The 20,054-nt window shown below is 28.6% G+C and overlaps 1 protein-coding gene across 1 annotated transcript in view; it reads right to left on the bottom strand.

Moving 5' to 3' along the window:
• Positions 1-5,184: 5,184 nt before the first annotated feature.
• Positions 5,185-20,054, bottom strand: part of LOC117181110 — a 278,930-nt gene continuing 264,060 nt past the window's right edge. The window contains exon 3 of the mRNA XM_033373678.1: positions 5,185-5,264. Within this exon, the coding sequence (XP_033229569.1) occupies positions 5,185-5,264 (80 nt within the window). The remainder of the gene's footprint in view (positions 5,265-20,054) is intronic.

Here is a 20,054-nt window from a genome sequence, read left to right as displayed (position 1 = left end):
CAAATCTTTTAAAAATAAAATAAATTAAATTCTACGCCAAAGTCCTCTATAAATCCCTCGAAAGTTGTATAGACCCCTAAAATATTTTAAATACTTGGAGGTCTCATAGAATCCCCTAAATATTGTGAAGTTCTTTTAAATTTCTTTAAGGTTTTGAAATCTTGAAAATCTTTGGAGATTCAATAGAATATTTTAAATCTTGTGACAAAGATTAAAAATCTTAATATCCCTTAAAATATTTAGATTCGCTTGGAATTCCTTCAAATTCTACTGCATTTTATTTATTTTCTGAAATTCTTTATAAATCTCTTGACATTTTTTTTCAATCTTTTGAAACAGTTTAAAATGTTTTAGAATCCCGTAAAGCCTTCGAAATAATCATATTTGTAATAAAAGGCCACAAGTCTAGTAAAGTTTTTTTAATTTTCTTGAAATGTTTAGAAATTCTACAAACTTCTTTAGCATTCCTTGAAACTTCTGAAATTTTTTGCAATTCTTTGAAAGTTTCTCACATGTAATTTAAAGTCTTAAAAATTATTTTTTAGGTTCCTCTATATCATTAAAGGTCTCTAAAAAAGTCTTTTCAGACACCTAGAAATTATGGAAATTCCTCGAAATTATTGAAATCTTTAAAGATTCAATAAATTCCTTTACATCTTGCAAAATTACTTTAAAATCACTTGAAGTTCAATTTAATTTTACTTCTTTTTCGAAATTCTCTAAAATTCCTTTAAAATTGAGATTAAAGTTTCCGGCAATTCTATCAAATGCGTTGAATTTTTCGTAGACTCTGAAATTCTTTGAAATTTTTAAAAATAGCTGTTAAATATCTTTTTTGTTATCTCTATTTGTTTACGTTTCTTTAAATTCTTTGGAATCTTCTAAAACAGGTTAACATTTTTTTAATCCTGTACATTTTTTTAAAATACCGTAAAGCCTTTACAACAAATGGATATCGTATAAAATCCCTTAAATTGTATGAAATGCATGCAGTAAATATTTTGAAAAGACTGAAGGTCCTATAAATTCCTGAAATCTTATGAAAATCCTTGAATTCTCTTAAAACCTTTAGAAAATCGACATTTTTTAATATTCCTAGAAAATGTGGAAATCTCTTCTTGGAATCTTTTAAAATAGCTCGAAATTTTTTTAATCTTTTAAAATCCCGTCAATATTTTGAAATCATTGACGGTTCCAAAAAATTCCTTGAATATTGTGACATTCATTTGAAATATTTTGAAATCTTTGGTAATGCTACAAAAATTCTTTGAGATTTTTTGAAATTTTTTCAATTTGTTGAAATTTTTTAAATAGTTTGAATTTTTTTAAATCTTTTAGAATTCAGAAAATTTTTTGAAATTAGTGGAAGCCCCATAAAATTTGTCAAATTTTATGAAATTCTTTGAATTTCCTTGAAATCTTTGGAAATCCGATAACAATTTTTGAGATTCCTTGACTTTTTTGAAATTTTAAAAATCTTTTAAAGTTCAGAAAATATTTTGAAATTAGTGGAGGCCCTAAAAAAATTCGTCAAATTTTATGAAATTCTTTGAATTTCCTTGAAATCTTTGGAAATCCGATGAAAATTTTTGAGATTCCTTGAAGTTTTTGAAATTTCTTGATTTTCCTTGGAATCTTTTAAAATAGCTTACAATTTTTTGAAATCTTATAAAATACCGTAAATATTTTTAAATGAATGGAGACATATAAAATTTCCTAAATTTTGTGAAATTTTACGAAATCTCTTGAAATATTTGGAAATTCTATTTATTTTACCTTCCTACAAATTCCTTAGAATCTGTTAGAATAGCTTAAAATCTTTTAAAATTCCGTGAATCTTTTAAATATTTTTGAATAATTGCAGGTCCTCTAAATTCCATAATATTGTGAAATTCTTCGACATTTCTTAACATTTTTTATATCTCTTGAAATTTTTGTTATCTGTTGAGAAAAACTTAAATTTTTTTAAATTCCATAAAATAATAATAAGTTCCAGAAAATCCCTTAAACCTTGAGAATCCTTGAAAATCTTTGGAAATGCTACAGAACTCTTTAAAATTTTGAAATCTCTTGAAATCCCTAAAATATTCTAAAATTCCTAGAAATTTATGAAGTCTCTAGGAATACCTGCACATTTCGTTCAAATCAATTTATTTTCAAAAAATCCTCTAAAGTCGATCTACAAATATTTGGAAATCCTACCAAATTCTTTTAAATCCCTTGAGATTTTGGAAATCTCCTAAAAATCTGTGGAAATTGTTAAAATAACTTAAAAGCTTTTGAAATTCCGTAATTTTTTTGAAATAATTGGATAGTCTCGTGCACCCGGACGGCCCGGAGTAACCCAAGGAAGATATCTTTCCGCATTTTCCCCGCAAGCTTCTTCGCATAGATAAGCTCTTTTTTAATATTATAAATACTGCAGCAGATTTTTTTACCTGAAAATATTTACATGACATGATTGATTACAATTTTAATGAAAAATGTATCTTATTAAATTTAATCCTGTATCTTCTAAAGTTAAGAAGTCATTATTTCGCTCCTAAACTTCATCGTAAATGTAAATGTTAAAATGAATGTTTACTTAAAATTTCTTTTAATTTAATTTATGCTTCAAAATTCTCTAGAATTCTGCAAAATCGAGATTAAAGTCTTTGGGAATTCTACAAAATTCTTTGAAATTGGAATCTTTGAAAATAGCTGAAGATTCTTTAAATCGTTTAAAATCCCGTAAATATTTTGAAATGGTTGGAGGCTACATAAAATGCCTTAAATGTTATGAAATAATGAAATTATGTCCTATAAAATTCCACAATTCTTATGAAAATCTTTAAATTCTCTTAAAAACTTAAGAAAAAAACGACATTTTTTGAGATTCCTTGAGATTTTTTTAATATCTTAAAATTCTTTGTCATTTGTTTAAGTAGCTTAAAATTTGAAAAATCTTTTAAAATCCAGTAAATATTTTTAAATGATTGTAGGTCCTATAAAATTCCTCAATTCTGATGAAAATCTTCGAATTCTCTTCAAACTCTTTTGAAATTTTTTGGAATCTGTTAAAGAAAACATAAAATTTAAAACATCTTTTAAAACCCAGTCAATATTTTTAAATTATTTAGGCCCCCTAAAATTCCTTGAAATGTTTTAAATATCTTGAAATTCTTTTAATCTGTTTGAATAGCTTAAAATTTGAAAAATCTTCTTAAATCCAGTCAATATTTTGAAATGTTTAGAGGACCTATAAAATTCCTCAAATCTTATGAAACTGTTTGAATTCTCTTAAAATCTTTGGAAATCCGATAAAATGTTTTGAGATTGTTTCCAGTTTTTTAAATATTTTGAAATTCTTTGGAATCTGTGAAATAGCATCAAATTTAAAACATCTTTTAAAACCCAGTCAATATTTTTAAATTATTTAGGCCCCCTAATATTCTGGAAATCTTATCAAACTCTTTGAATTCTCTTAAAATCTTTGGAAATCCGATAAAGTATTTTGAGATTCCTTGAAATTTTTTTAATATCTTTAAATTCTTTGGAATCTGTTTGAATAGCTTAAAATTTGGAAAATCTTTTAAATTCCGGTAAATATGTTGAAATGGCTGGAGTACCTATAAAATTCCATAAATCTGATGAAAATATCTTGAAATTCTTTGGAATATAGTGAAATAGCATGAAATTTAAAATATCTTTTAAAATACAGTCAATATTTTAAAATTATTTAGGCCCTATAAAATTCTTGAAATCTTATGCATCTCTTAGAATTCTTTTTAAATTCTTGGGAATTGGTTTAAATAGCTTAAAATTTAAACAATCGTTTAAAATTCCGAAAGCATTTTGAAATGTATAAAGGTCTATAAAATTCCTTGAGTCTTCTAAAATGTTTTTAAACGTCTTCAAATCTTTAGAAAAACTACAATTTTTTATATCTTTTTAATCTGTAATTTTTTTTAGTCTGGCTCTTGAACTTCTTTAGAATCTTTTTAAATATATGTGAATGTGAACTACAAAATAAATAAAATAACTCAAAATCGTCATAAATAGCTGGAATATAAATTAAATCAATTTTATGCCTTAAAGTTCTCTAAAAGCCCGTTTAGATTCCTGTACATTTCTAAAATCCCTCGAAATCTATGAAATCATCGAGGATTCAATCAAATACTTTAAATTCGTGAAATTCCTCAAAATGTCTTAAAATGTTTCAAAATATTTATTCTTAATGTTCTCTACAAAAATCCCTTAAAACTGATCTTAAAATCTTTAGAAATCCTAAAAAATTCTTTTAAATCCCTTGAACTTTTTCAAAATTTCTTAAATTCTTAGGAATCTGTTAAAACACCTTCAAATCTTTTAAAATTTCGTAAATCCTTTAAAATAATTGGAGATCCTAGAAATTCATGAAAATAATGAGAAATTTTTTAAAATCAATTTAAAAGCACTCAAACGTATAACGTTAAAAATTTTTCATAATGACAACCACGGGATTTTAATTTGGGTATTTTCATCTGCGACTACGTCTCAGGACTGTGTTAGTCTCGTGCACCCGGAGTCCATGGAGCGACCCAAGGACGACCACTTTCTGCATTTTCCCCGCAAGAATATTCGCATAGATAAGCTATTTTTAAAAATATTTTAAACACTCCAGAAGATTTATTCTATTAACCTACAAATATTTACATTACATAATTGATTGTAAATTTAATGAAAAATGTTGCTTATCTTATTTAATTCTGTATCTTGTAAAGTTAAGAAGTCATTACTTCTCTCCTAAACTTCATCGTAAATGTTCGCACGGAATTTATCATGTTATAAAGATCTAGCGATAATAATCCATCCCAGTCTGCTGCCTGTTGAGTATACACATCCGACTTCTTGATGAAAATTCTCACGTCGTTATTTAGAAGTGCTTGTATCTCAAATAATATAAAAAAACTCCAGATTTATTTTTGACCATAACGAAGTCTAGACTTCATAAATGTAATAATTAACATCGAATAAAGGTTGTAACACTTTGATTTCGTTTTCTTTTATAACTCAATTTTATTGAATCCATTAGAGTACACAATATTTTGCCCATAACAATTAGCTTCAAGGAACATGAATTAATTGGTTCTGATTCGAGATTTTAATTTTACATTAAATAATACTCAAAAGGACAAATAAGTTGAGAAATTTCATGTTACCAGTTCAGAGAAGGGATTTTAATAGCTGGTCGATTGGTTCTCTGGCGTTTCTTAATGAGGCGATTTTATGACCTTCTCTCCATTCTGAAAACAAAATTAATTAATTGCAATTACTGTCTGTGAAGCTATTATAGCATTTCTTTGTATTTGAAGACAATTTTTAAAAATACCAAAGGAACATTTTGAATGTAAGGGCTGGAAATATATCTATACGATCTTATCACATTTCTTAGAAAGGAATATGGTGTTTATGTTGTATGAGTGATTCAGAAAATTGTATGGGAATTAATTTAGGCTCAAATTTATGTAAAGTAATGCACGTTTTCTAAATTCTTTTGTGAAAAAATGTAAAAACTATCATTTAGGAAATAAGAAAATTTTTAAGATCTATAATTAATATATAAAGATTTTTCAACCAAATAGTTTCATTTTCTACCAAATTGTTTAATTTTCGAACCAAAAAGATCAATTTTCTAGTGAACAGTTAAATGTTTAATAGGATTTTTAATTTGGATTTTAATCTAATTAAACTTCTTCAATTTGAAATGTTTAATCCCAAAATATGGGGTTTCAAGAAAAAAGTTAATTTATTTCCAAATAATTGTATTTTCAACTAAAATTATGAATCTTCAGAAAAAAATACATTATGTACAAAGTAGTTCAACTTCAAATCAAGTATTCGATTTTTTAACTACAACAAATATTTCCTAACGAAACATGGAATAGTTCATATTTTAACAAAAAAATATTTTTATTTTAAATTAAAGACAGTTTAATTTATTCAAAAAAGACGAATTTTCTACAAAATAGTTGAATCCTTAAAAAAATGATATTTTTCAAGCAAGCAGTTGCATTTTTAGTAAAAGGGATGATTTATTAACGCAAAATATTAATTTCCTGCCAAAAAGATAAATTTTTAACTAAAATTATGAACCTTAAAAAAAATTGAAATCTTTGAAAAAATTACAAAATTCTCTGACATTCTTTGAAATTTTCGAAATCTCTTGAAATTCTTTGAAATCTGTTAAAATTTCCTGATTCCAAGTTTCTCTGTTTTAATAAATCAAAACTTTTATATATTTTTTTTCTTGTCATACTTTAATTTATTAAGCCGAAATTATTGTGACTTGTCAAAAGTCCAAATTGAAATGTCTTTAACAATGTTAGATAAACGGTATTTTAAATGATTAAATAAATGACCTAAATTTCTAATGTTACGAACTAAATTATTGTTTACAAAATTTAAACATTTTCTTTGAAAATTTAATTTTGTTTTTTTTTCAAACTTTGGAAATAATTTGTAATTTGAATGATGTAAATTACATTTGCTAGTTTGGTGTTGAATATGTTTTTGATTTTTCAAAAAAGAGAAATTTACAATCACAAAAGACATTTGCAGAATTTAGATTACAAAAATGTTTGAAAAATGTTTCTATTATACAAATCCAAAATGAGATTTCTGAAACTTTACCATTATAATAAACTTGATATCAAGTTAGAATATTTAAATTAAATAAAAATCGAACTTAAAACCCTTTTTTTTATTTTTTAGCGTTCAGTCATGAAGTGGATGTGAAGAATTCTTAAAAATAAAATTAAGAATCTAACGACCAAATTTTGACAACCACCACAAAATGTTCCCATTGCAATTTGAAAAAAAGAGACATTTTCGTCTTCTCCTTTCCCCCTAAAAAAGAAAAGAAAATTATTCATCTTCAATTTGGAAAAAAATAAAAAGGAGGAAAGAAAAATGAGAAAATAAAATAAAATTATTTCACATTACATAAAATATTAGATAATTTTTTTATATAAATATTATGTAATTTATTATAATAATTATGTTACATTCTTGATTTTATTTTCAGGAATTCTTCACATAAACCTGTTATTGTAATATTAATAGCCTAATATTGAAAATTGAATTAAAAATGTAAAAAGTTAAATTTTAAAAAGTTAAAATTAAATATTTGAAAAACTACTCATTTTTCAAAAAACTCATTAGTTTCAAACCATAATTTTAAAAATAAATGTAATAGTACTAATTACATAAAATAAATTACATTAATTTGTACTTTATCTACATTTGTCTGGAATTTAAGTAAAAGTAACTATCGTTTTAATTTTAGAAAACGGAGTCGGTAAAGAAATAAAATTTCCCTTGGGACAAAGAATTTTCGACATGGAACGGGAATGAAAGTAATTTCGATGAGAAAAATGTGTAAAATTGACAATTCAAATGATAAGAACTTGTGGCCGAGTAAATTATTCATTGTGTTGAAAGTGTTTTTAATTATGAGTGTGAAATCATAAAATTAAAATGTGTAACTCCGTGCTGTACGTACTATAGCAGGAAATAGCTCATTTTCAACCAAAGAAATGAATTTTTAATCAAAATGATGAATCTTCAATTTAAAAAAATTATAATTTTTAACAAATGAGTTTATTTTTTAACCAAGTAAATTTATTTCTAACGTAAAAGATTAATTTCAATCTAAAATGATTAATATTTTAACTGAAATACTTACATTTTTATCCAAAAAGAAGAATTTTTAAATAAGGAGATTAATTTCCAAAGAAAAAACTCATTTTCTACAAAAAGTCGATTTTTTAACAACGTAAGTGAAATTTCAACGAAATAAATAAATTGTCAATTAAAAAAGACAAATTTGAAACCAAATTGTTGAACTCTTAACTAGATAAGGTCAATTTTCCATCAGAAATGGTAATATTTTCTACTGGAATAGTTACATTTGTAGTAAAAAAATTGATTTTAAGCAAACTAGTTATATTTTTAAAAAGATATCAAGTTTCAATTAATATGATGAATCTTCCAACAATAAAAATTAATTTTTAACGAGAGAGTTAAGCTTTCAAACGCAAGTGGTTGCATTTCCAAGGAAAAAGGGTAAAAAATAAAATTTTAGACATTTAAATAAGGTTAAAAATAAATTCAAAATCCGTCTGAACGTCCAATAATCAAGTTAATGCGAATAATTCCTGAGAATAAAATCAAGAATTTAACTATCAATTTTGGATAACCACCACAAAATGTTCCCATTGAAACATTTGAAAAAAAAACCTTTTCCCTTTTTTTCCTAAAAAAGAAAAGAAAAAAATTCATTTTCCCTTTGGAAATAAATAAAAAGAGAAAAGAAAAATAAGAAGGCAACCAACCAAACCCCCTTCCCTTCTCTTTTTTCTTTTATTCGTATTTTTCATTTTTATTATTATCAAGTCACAATAAAAAACATTTGTAAAAAATATCCGACAACGTTTCGGCACTCATACACTTATCAAAGCCAAAAAATTAATATAAAAATAAAATAAAATTTTTAGCCGGCAGAAATAGCACCGCAACCACGATGCTCTCGATGTTTGATTCTTAGGTGTCAGGGAGAGAGCATCGTGGTTGCAGTGCTGTTCCTGCCGGTTAAAATTTTTTTTTAGTTTTATATTAATATCGTTTTTTTTTACTTCATAAGGGCTTACCATAATTATAATGAATAATTACTTGATTACTGCTGAAACGTTCTTGCATATTTTATTACAAATATTTTTAATTGTGATTTGTTAATAATAAGAATGGAAACGACGAAGGAAAGAAAAAAAGGAGAAGAAAAGGGATTTGGTTGGATGCCTTCTAATTTTTTTTCCTCTTTTTTATTTTTTCCCAGAGAGAAAACGAATTTTTCTTTTCTTTTAAGAAAAAAAGGGAAGAGGTTTTTTTCTTCTTCAAATTTTGCAATGGGAACATTTCTAGTGGTTTAAAAAAAGGTAAATTCCTAACGAAAACTGTGAAAAAAATATATTATAATTTAAAAATATTTTCTTCTCGAAATACGAAATAAAAACGATCATTATTTCCCCTTATATGCACTGCAACTGTAGATAAAGTAAAAATTACTTTGCTAAATTGACAAAAATGGATAAAATATTAAGATCTTGAATTTTGCTACGATAAGAAGCAAATTTCCGGTTTTTTCATTTTATTCCCGGTCATTTCCCGGTTTCCCATTAAAGTCGTCACCCTGATTATTAATAAGTTATATATAAATATATATTTTTTAGAGAGCGGCAAATGTCTAGATGAATTAATAAAAAATGTATTAAAAGGCTAATTATTAATGTTTAAATATTATTATTACTATTATTCTTAGTTCAATAATAGTATTAATCAATGTTTAAAATTTGCAAAAATTACAATTGTTTGTGAAATTAATTAATTGCATTAGCACAACAAACAATAAAAAATATGAATTCAATTCAACTGTTTTTTAAATACTCAACTTTATATTCAATTTCCATAATCTTAAATTTCATGTCTTCATTCATTTTTGTGGATTATTGCTTACAGCTGCTCTCATTGTTTAGTATTTTTGCTATCTATAACAATGCAAAGACAAGCTGCTACGCCTATATTGGTATAGTTGTGAGGACTATCCGGCAGTCTTGGTGCAAGAACTATAATTTCTAGTTCTAGCTTAGTTTTTAGCCAAGTTATTTTTACTCTATGGAAAAATAATTGGCAAATATTCTAACACTCCCCTTAATGTTGTTCGAATCTCTGATTAATACATTTAGTAGCATCAATTTCTTCACTTGATTTAGTAGAAGATGATGAAATTACTGATAAATGAATTTTTAAGATAGGATACAGAAATCATGAATAACCGTGCAGAAATTGCCAAATATTTGCCTTATTTCCGACTTGGGGAAGATCGGGTACACAATTTTGTATATGTTAAATTTCGCCCCCCCCCTTGCCTGAGCAGAAATTCCAATATGGATCTGATCGGGGCCAGACTGGGCAAAATTTGGTTCAAATCGGGCTATCTAGATGGGGCCAGACTCGAAATGAAACAAGATACCCGATCGGGGCCCAAGTGCAGCACCTAGAGATTACCCAGATTGGCCCGGTCTTGTCCGGATTGGGCCCATATTAATTTATTTTATTTTTCCTAATTAAAAGAGATTTTTAAATAAAACAATTATAAAATCGTATAGATCACCTCTTAAACTGATATTTGAGAATATGAAAATTAGATTATCACACATAAAAATATAAAAACATTGGAGTATGTAAGATAAAAAACAAAATGTTTTTTAATCAACTTTTTTGGAGCAAACGGGAAAAGTCGAAAGACGCAATATAACAGCCAACATTTGTGTATAACTATTATATAGTGATAAATAAGTGATAAACTATTTAAGTATTTTGCAGTATATTTTTGCTTTCAATTTCTATATTGAACTTAAATGTAATAATTTATTTTGAAATAAGCGAATAATAATGTTTCACTGGCTCTTTAAGTTATTTAGGTTAGGTTTCATCTTAACATACTTGATCAATTTACTTTCTATAGTCTTCAACACGTAACTCAGAAATATTTTGAAGTACACGATTCCTACGGACTCGTGCTTGCTTTTGGAATTTTTCTTCACTTATTTTGTCAATTTTTCAATTAATAATTGAAATATTTTTCACATTTGGCACTTTACATTGTAACTTGGGAAACTCAGAATCAAGCCACTTTATGTCCCAAAATTATTGGAGCGCCATCTACTGACAAGATTGGTTATTAAGCCGGGGTCTAGGGGGGTGGGGGCAAATTTAAAATACACAAAATTGTGTGCCCGATTTGGCCCAAGTCGGAAATAAGGCAAATATTTGACAATTTCTGCAACGGGTGACAGTAGATGGCGCCCCATTAATTTCAGGGCCTAAAGTGGGTTGATTCCAAGGCTCTCGCAAGTTTCAATGTAAAGTGTTAAACGTCCAAAATATTTCAATCAAAAATTGAAAAAGTTACTAAATAAGTGAAAAAAATGCCAAAAGCGAGCACAAGATGAGTGTGTAGGCATCGTACACTTCAAAAATTTCCTGAGTTACGTTTTGAAGACTATAATAAGGAAATTTATCAAGTATATTAAAATTAAACCTATCCTCGAAATTAGGTAATTTATTTATAAAAAAGAAGCATAAGTAATATTTAATGTGTTCAATGTGGATACTAATTATATCAAAAATGACGTCAGTGCAATATTATGATCCAATTATTTAAAAATAACTTTTTACATTAAAGTTCAATACATAAATTGAAAGCAAATTCAATTTAGAAGCCTTTATTAGCCCGTTATATTGCGTCTTACGACTTTTTCCCTTTGCTACAAAAAAGTCTTTAAAAAATTATTTTGTTTCTAGTCTTGCATACTCCAATGTTTTCATATCGTGATCTGTTTGATCTGATTTTTATATTTTCAAATGTCAGTTTAGAAGGTGATACATACGATTTTAATATTATTTAATTTAAGAATCCCTTTTTTTTGAGAATAATAAAAATAAATTCATATGGGCCCAATCAGGACCAGACCGGGTTATCTCTCGGCGCTGCGCTAGGGCCCCGATCGGGTATCGCGTTATTTTCGAGTCTGGCCCCATCTAGTTAGCCCGATTTGTGTCAAATTCTGCCTAATCTGGTACCGATCAGATCCATATTGAAATTTCTACACAGTTAGTTCTGCCTAGGATTTCTAGAGAATTGCGTTTGTAGCTAACAAATGGCTGCCATGATGGCTGAATGCCATAAGGGTATTGGGAGCAAACCCCGTATCTAAGCGGGTGGATTGACAATCCCTGTTAGGGTTGGGGTTATTGTCAGATAAACACCATGTTACCGCCATTGAAATGGTATACCTTGGACATTCACATTACACATGCACATTAAACATCACACGTACAGCCACGCACGACAGTTAAGCTACGTCAATTATCAGCAATTCCTGATTCCCAAAGACGATATCGAAAATTCGATTCGAGCATTATTATCATATATCTATTCAAATTGAGGAAATTTAATTGAGATTAAAATCAAATTTAAAATCCTGTTTAACGCCAAATAATCAAGTTAATGTATAGAATTCCGGAACATAAAACCAAAAATCCAACGACAAGATTTGTTCAACCATCATAAAATGATCCTATTTCAATTTTAAAAACGATATGAATTTTCCTAAAAAAGAAAAGAATTATTTGTTTTATACAAAAATAAAAAGGAGGAAAGAGAAATTAAAAGGCAACCTAAAATCTCCTTTCTTCTCTTTTTTTATTTTTATTATTATTAAATCAAAGTAAAAAAATATTTGTGAAAAAAATCACGAACGTTTCGGCACACATACAGCACCCTTGTCAAAGCAAGAAAAATTTGAGTAGGCAAGAACCGCAACGAAACCACGATGCTCTCTTCGTTGCTGTCCCTGCATGCGTAAATTTTTCTTGCCTTGATAAGAGTGCTGTATGAGTCCCAAAACGTTGGCGATTATTTTTTATACATTTTTTTCTTGTGATTTAATAATAATAAAAATAAAAAGACGAAAGAAATTTTAAAAAAGATCATGTTCTTATTCATAATATTCTTGGCTGAATGTATGAGTTCTATTGTTTAAAGTTCATTTTTCGTTAAGAATAATCTTTTTAGTTTCAAATTCATCTCTTTAGTAGAAAATTGGTTTCTTTGTGTGAAAATTAATTTTCTTTAACTAATTTAACATTAAATTTAACTATTTTTATAAGCTGTTTCCTTTTAGTTGAAAGTTGGCACTTTAAGTTTAAAATTTTTTTTCTAGTTAAAGATTCATGTATTTTGTTGGAAATTTGTCTTTTTTGTCTGTTTTATTTTTTTCAAAAAGTTATTTTTTGGCATGAAAATTTAATAGTTTGTTTGAAAATTTAACTATTCTGTTATAAATGAACTTTTTATTGTAAATTCATACTTAAAAAAATTAAACTATTTTATTCAAAATTAAACTATTTTTATGAAATATTAAGTATCTGTTGAAAAATTAAATTGAAAAAAAAAATTTTTTTCCAGTTAAATATGCAGTTGATAGTAAGATACTTCATTCTTTTGGCTTTAAAATTCAACAATATTATCGAAAATTAATATTTCGTTTAAAACTGATCATATTAGTTCAAAAATTATCTGGTTTGCTTAATTCATCTTCTGGGGTGAAGATTCAATTATTTTATCAAAAAATCGTCTTTTTTATCGAATTGAAATAGTTTAAAATTTGTTGTTTCTTTGTTATTGAAAAGTAATTTTTTCGACCAAGAATTTTATGATCCCATTTTAGATTATTAAAGAATATTTGTTATTGTGAAAATCCAACCATTTGGATAAGGCCTAAATTTTTTGGTTCTAAATTCGACTTCTAATCTACAAGTTTAATTATTTCATTGTTGGTCAGAAATCTATCCGTCATAAGATGATAATTCATATTTTTGATTTAAAAATTTAATCCTTTTTGTTGAAAACGTATTTTGTGATTCAGAATTCGACTATTTAGTTAAATAATTAATTTTTCGGTTAAATATAACTGATTGCAAATTTTTTTCTTAAAAATAATTAATTAAATTAATTAATTACTTTCGATAATATTTTTGAATTCTAAACAGAAAATTTAATTTTTAAACAAATCGTTGAACTTTCTAGAAGAAACAAAATTATCTGAATTTTCAAACCAGAAAGAAGAATTTTCAACCAAAAAGGATGCTATTTTAACCAATAATAGGACAGTTAGATTTTAAATAAAAAGAAAATTAATTTAAAAAATATATATTTTCTCCCAAATTGTTGAACACTTAACAGAAAATTTAATTTTCAACTGAAAAGAGATTTTTTAACCAAACATAGAATAGATAAATTTTGAGTTGAAAAATTAATTTGGAAAAGCAAAAATTTCATCAAATTGCTGAATTAGACCAAATTTTAAACTATTTGGTTAAAAATTAAATTTCATTTTAAACCAAATAGTTATATCTTGTAACAAAATAGTTGCAATTTCAAGCCAAAAACACACATTTTTAAACAAAAATAGAATACTTAAATTTTAAGTTAAAAAATAAATTTAACAAAAAAAAATGATTGCAATAAAATTGTTGAATTCTCAACAGTAAATTAAATTTTTTTTACCAAATAATTGAACTTTCTAACAGAAATAAAACAGTTCAATTTTTAAGCCGGAAAGGCGAATTTTCAACCAAATATAGGATAGTTACATTAACAGTTTAAAAAAATTAATTGAAAGAAACTCTTTTCAATCAAATTGTCAAATTCTCATCAGAAAATTTAATTTTTGACCAAATAGTTGACCTTTCTACCGGGAACCAAATAGTTGAATTTCTAATACACAAAGACGAATTTTCAACAAAAAATAAGATAGTTAACTTTTCACTTAGAAAAAAATCATTTTCAAAAGAAAACCTATTTTCAATCAAATTGTTTAATTCACAAAAGAAAATTTAATTTTCAACCAAATAGTTGAAGTTTCTGCCAGAAACAAAATAGTTGAATTTTCAACCAAAAAGGAAGAATATTAAACCAAACATATGATACATAAATTTTGCGTTAAGAAATTAATTTTGAACCAAACAGAATGAGTTTTAAATTAAAAATAGGATACTTAAATTTTCAGTTAAAAAAATTAATTTTCAAACAACAACAAAATTTCAATCAAATTATTCAATTTGGTAATTTTTTTAACTATTTGGTTAAAAATTTTATTTTATTTTCAACCAAATAGTTGAACTTTTTACCAAAATCAGTTGAATTTACAACCAACATCATCCGCAAGTACACTGTTCTACATTGCATTTTTAATACAATTTTTATAATTTGCAAAAGTTCGAGCTTAATTTAAATTTTAATCTTGTAAACATATTTTAAAATATTTAAATTGAAAAAATTAATGCTTTTGTGCTGATCTGTCCTTGAGCGAATCTGCAACAGATGGGCTCTGTTTTGAAGGATCAACTTCTATTTTTAGAAATATACACAACAACATATATTAAAATAATTTCAAAAGTCACATTTATTACGACAGTTCTATTTGAATTTAATCGGAAATTAGATAGGAGACGATATGATTGAAAATTTGGCGAAAAATGACGCGAATTTTGTTTCAGAATATGTTTCGAAAACGAACGAGATTGATTAAAATATTTGAAGTTCTCGTATCGAAATGCAACACAACTGAACAGGCCTGGTGTATGATATAGTTGATAATAAAAAAAATTTTAGTGAAGGATTTAGATATGAAATTTAGTGTATTGTATTCCTCACTTTTCAACAGCAAATCAGCATTTCAGTCATTGTGAATGACAATCAGGCCATTGTTTGTGCCACAATAATGGAATCGAAGGAGCAACCCTCGCGATGATAATTTCTGATATTGGACATTGCATATTTTCACAACACCATACGGTCTCACGTTGCCTGAGGCCCTTATATACATATATGGATCTCTCATAAGGGAGATTTCGCTTCCGAATCAAACGACCCATTTGGTTTTAGTAGCGTCATTTAACCGACTTCTATACGCCTCCGGTGTGGTGCGGCAGACGTGGTGTGGTAACGTCACACCGCAGATAGAAAGTCTCGCCGATGGGCATTTTGCTAACCCGAAATAATATGATGCACCCGGTTGGACAACACTTTAGATAAAAAAAAATGAAGGCGAAAACAATATGAGGAGAAACCGTAAGATGGTTGAGAATATCGCATTTTGTTATTCAAATTTGAGTAATCTGAAAATAAGATTTAAAGAGATGTTTTTGAACGCAGAAAAAGTAGAAGAAGAAAAGGTGTATTATCCCTCTACCCAATCGTTCTCCCTCCTGTACTGATTTGCTTCCCCTTCCTTCCCCAACGTCTTCTTCCTCTACTTCTTCCTCTTCTTAATTTACTCCCTTCAGCCCTCGCTTCCCATTCCTTACTCACTCGCACCACCCTACTAACCCTATTCTCATTTACCCTACTTCGCAATCTTATTTTTCCTTATTTCTCTTCTATTTCCCATACTTGTCTACCACACATTTCTCATCACTTTCCCTAATTCAACTCCTCCCAATTCTTAAAACTTTCCCTTCCTTTACTACTCCTCACTTCTCTCACATTTTTCCGCACTTTCCCTAATCCTCGTTTCTAATTTCCCTCACTTCTCGTAGATTCCCTCCTATCATTTTTATTACTTCTTCTCATTTCCTACCGCTTTCCCTCCATTACTTTTCCTCACCCCCCACCTCGTATTTCTCCTCATTTTCCCACTTCATGTTTCTCCTCATATCCCCACCTCTTATTTCTCCTTACTCCCCCTTGAATTAGGCCTCTACTTTCATTCCTTTCATTTTCCATACTTCCCATCACTAACTTTGCCCTCTTTTCACAATCGCAACTAACACTTTCTTTTACCAATCCTCAATTACCCTGCCCTATTCACTCGCAATATCTCACTAACCCTACCCATTCACTCTTCTTCTCCACTTCTTATTTCTTCTTATCTCCCCTTGCATAATTTTTCCTACTTCTTCACTCCAGACCTTCCATCGCTTTTTTAAATTCAAATCACGTCATCTCTAAAAAATTCTCGTTTCCTTATTACCCTTGACTTTCCCTTCTCTCATTTCTGCGTCTTTTCCCTGCTTTCCATTCTTTATTCACCCTCACTTTCCCTCAATCCCCTACTATTTTTTTCCTCCTCTTTATTTCCAATCATTCCACCTTCCTCATTTTTTCTTACTTTTCGATCTCCCACTTCTCCTTATTTCTTCTCCTCTTATTACCATCCATTCTCTACATTTTTCATACTTCTCATCCCTAATTTGCTCTTACTTTCCTTACTTCCCTCGTCAAATGTCAGTTCACTTGTCTTCTTTTGTCACTCCTCATTTTCCCTTCATTCTTCTACTTCTACTTTCCCCATTTTTATTTTCCCAGTATGGGAAATAGAGAATAATTCGCTTGTCATCATCGACGCTGGAAAACTGAAAAACAACTGAATTACTTTAAGACTTTGTATTGTTCAAAATGATCTGATTGTGGCTCAATTTTGTTTAAGTAAGTTTTGACGCTATTTTTACATTCTTATCACTTATGATTAAAAAGTATTAGAATTGTCAGAAATTTGATATCACTGTTTTTCAACGGATCTCCACGCTTTGAGACCCCCTGAACTCGAAAATCAATTTTTTTGCGATGGCGTCTGTCCGTCCGTCCATAAACACAATAACTCTCGAAAAAATGAACGGATAAAACCAATCTTTGGCATATTTTTTAAGTTCCTAAAAGAAAGGATGAGTTCCTTAACCAGCCATTTTGGATAAAAGTTCTAAAAGTTAGAACATTTTCAAAATTGTTGGGACCATTTTTTTGGTTTTAAAACTGTAAGGTATGGCTATTTGTAGTACTCAGAAAGACAAATTATTTATCTTTGTGACTTTTTTGCAATAAATTGAAAATTATCAGAGTTTAAAAGCCCTGAAAGATGATCATATTATTCTGAAAAAAATCAAAAATTCAAATTTTTATTGCATAAAAAATAATTAAAAATAAAAATTTCCATTTTGTGGTCAAACTATGCAAGATACGAAAAAAGATGAATAAACAAAAATTGTGATCCCAAAAAAAGATCGACAACTTTTTAAAATAACTTGTTGATAGGACATTTAGTTTTCGTTTTATTTGTGAAAAATTAGATTAAAAATTTTAAAAAATTAATTTTTGGGAAAATGAAACAAGTTACGGAAAAAAAATGATTTAACAAAAATTGTTTACCGGAATTTTGGAATTTTTGGAAAACGACAAAAGGTGCGGAAATGATTTGATAAACAAAAGCTGTTCACCCAGAAAAGGAATATAAATTTGTTGAAATTTATTACATTCTTATCATTTATGAGTGGGAAAGTATTATAATTGTCCAAAATTTAACACCACAATATTCCAATTTTGAACCAAATGACGCTAAATACGGAAAAAAATTTTGAAGAGAAATTCTAGATTTTGAAAAATCCTGCAAAATTTCTTTAAAGTATTTTTAAATAGGACTTTACATTTTGTTTTTATTTATCGAAAGTAGCACGTAGAAACTTGATAATTCCAATATTGCGCCAGAAGACGCAAGAGACGTAAAAAATCTAAAAGAAGATTATCAGGATATTTTCTTTTATCTATAAAAAATAATATGAAAAATATAAAGACGCATATAAATATTGCGATATAAAGAGATACTTTTGATAAAGTTTCGTTCAAGCATTTCAAGTGCAAAGAAAAAATATCCGAGTGCGAAACGCGAAGCATGAATAGAGCATGAAGCGCGAGGTAACCCATTATCGAGCGCGAAGCGACAGCTCCAACAGGCGCGCGTCAAACGAAGAGGTCAAATTTGTAGCAATCACCTTTATTTAAAACTAAATTTTTCTGAAAAAAGATCGCCTCCCTTCGCTCGACTGGAAATCGAACCACATAACTTCCTATTGTTGGCCGGGTGCTTTCCCATTAAGCTATTAGAGAGATCGAAAGAATAATTTTTTTTATAAATACACGCTATTTCAAGCTAGGTTTTCCATTTATGATACGATTAATTAAAAAAAGTCTGTATTGTCATCAGTTAGTTACTATCGATCAGTGTAGATGGTATTCCACAATCTGTGAAAAAAGAAATGAAAACTATCGATCAAGTTAATTCTTCAAATAACAGAAAATATTTAACGTCCTTTCTGACTAGATGGAAATTAAATTAAAAAAATTTTTAAGATTACATTTTTCTGAAAAAAGATCTTCTCACTTCGCTTCACTGGAAATCGAACCACATAACTTTCTATTGCTGGCCGAGTGATTTTCCATTAAGCTATAAGAGAGATGGAAAGAAGAATCTTTTTTCATAAATACAGGCTATTTCAAGCTAGGTCTTTCATTTATGATACGAGAAATTTAACAGAATCTGTATTATCATCAGTTGGTCACTATCAATCAGTGTAGATGTCATTCCACAATCTGTGAAAAAAGAAATCAAAACTATCGACCAATTTAACTCTTCAAATAACAGAAAATACTTAACGTCCTTTCTGAATAGATAGAAATTAAATTTTCAACATTTTACAAATTAAATTGTTCTGAAAAAAGATCTTCTCACTTCGCTCCGCTGAAAATCGAACCACATAACTTCCTATTGCTGGCCGGGTGCTTTTCCATTAAGCTATTAGAGAGATCGAAAGAAGAATCATTTTTAGAAATACGCGCTAACTTCTTTATACCACCATTATGATGAAATTATAATATTACACATCTAAGGCAGTATCTAAAATCGAATTAGACTTTAGAATCTAACGACTGGTTTATTCACCTTAACCATATCACCATGTCTGGAGAACAAGTTGAGGTCGCCGACGGCTGCGTTAGAGCATCTGGGACCATATTCGACGTCTTGTAGAATCTAGGGGTGTAAGGGGCGAGGGAGATTAGTGAAGGTGGAACACGTGTTCGATGCTCAGGGTGGACTTGAAATTGGGTAGGTAAGGTACTATCTCGGAAAAATAACGTGGGACCGAGGAGTAGGAGTAGGTACGACGTCGTTAGGCACATCCGGTGCCTCCCTGGATCCAAACTCGCGGATCGAGACGAAATAGAACCTGGAACATTTCTGCTTCTCCGGAGGCGGTCGGAAGCACCTTATAAACTTTAAATCATCTGTCCCGGAGATATTAAAATACGTTACGAGCGTAGCTTTTCATTTGTTCCTCCTCACAAGTCGCACGAGCTCCCAACTGGCGTCCGACCAAATTGGAAAGCACGATCGCACTTTTCTTTAGTCGTTACACGTGTTCAATTTTATTCTGCTCAGAGCGGAAGGTCAGTAAAGCCAAATGTGCTACGAATTTTTTTTAAGGGTTTCTTAGCCCCAAGCAGAAACCCTTATAGTTTCGGTCGGCTGTCCGTCCGTCCATCCGTTCGTCCGTGCCTCCATCCATCCATCCATCCATCCATCCATCCATCCATCCATCCATCCATCCATCCATCCATCCATCCATCCATCCATCCATCC

Source organism: Belonocnema kinseyi, chromosome 10, assembly GCF_010883055.1.
Source record: "Belonocnema kinseyi isolate 2016_QV_RU_SX_M_011 chromosome 10, B_treatae_v1, whole genome shotgun sequence".
Classification (NCBI taxonomy): domain Eukaryota; kingdom Metazoa; phylum Arthropoda; class Insecta; order Hymenoptera; family Cynipidae; genus Belonocnema; species Belonocnema kinseyi.
Note: the sequence above shows the minus strand (reverse complement) of the source record. Positions and strands in the feature narration are given on the sequence as shown.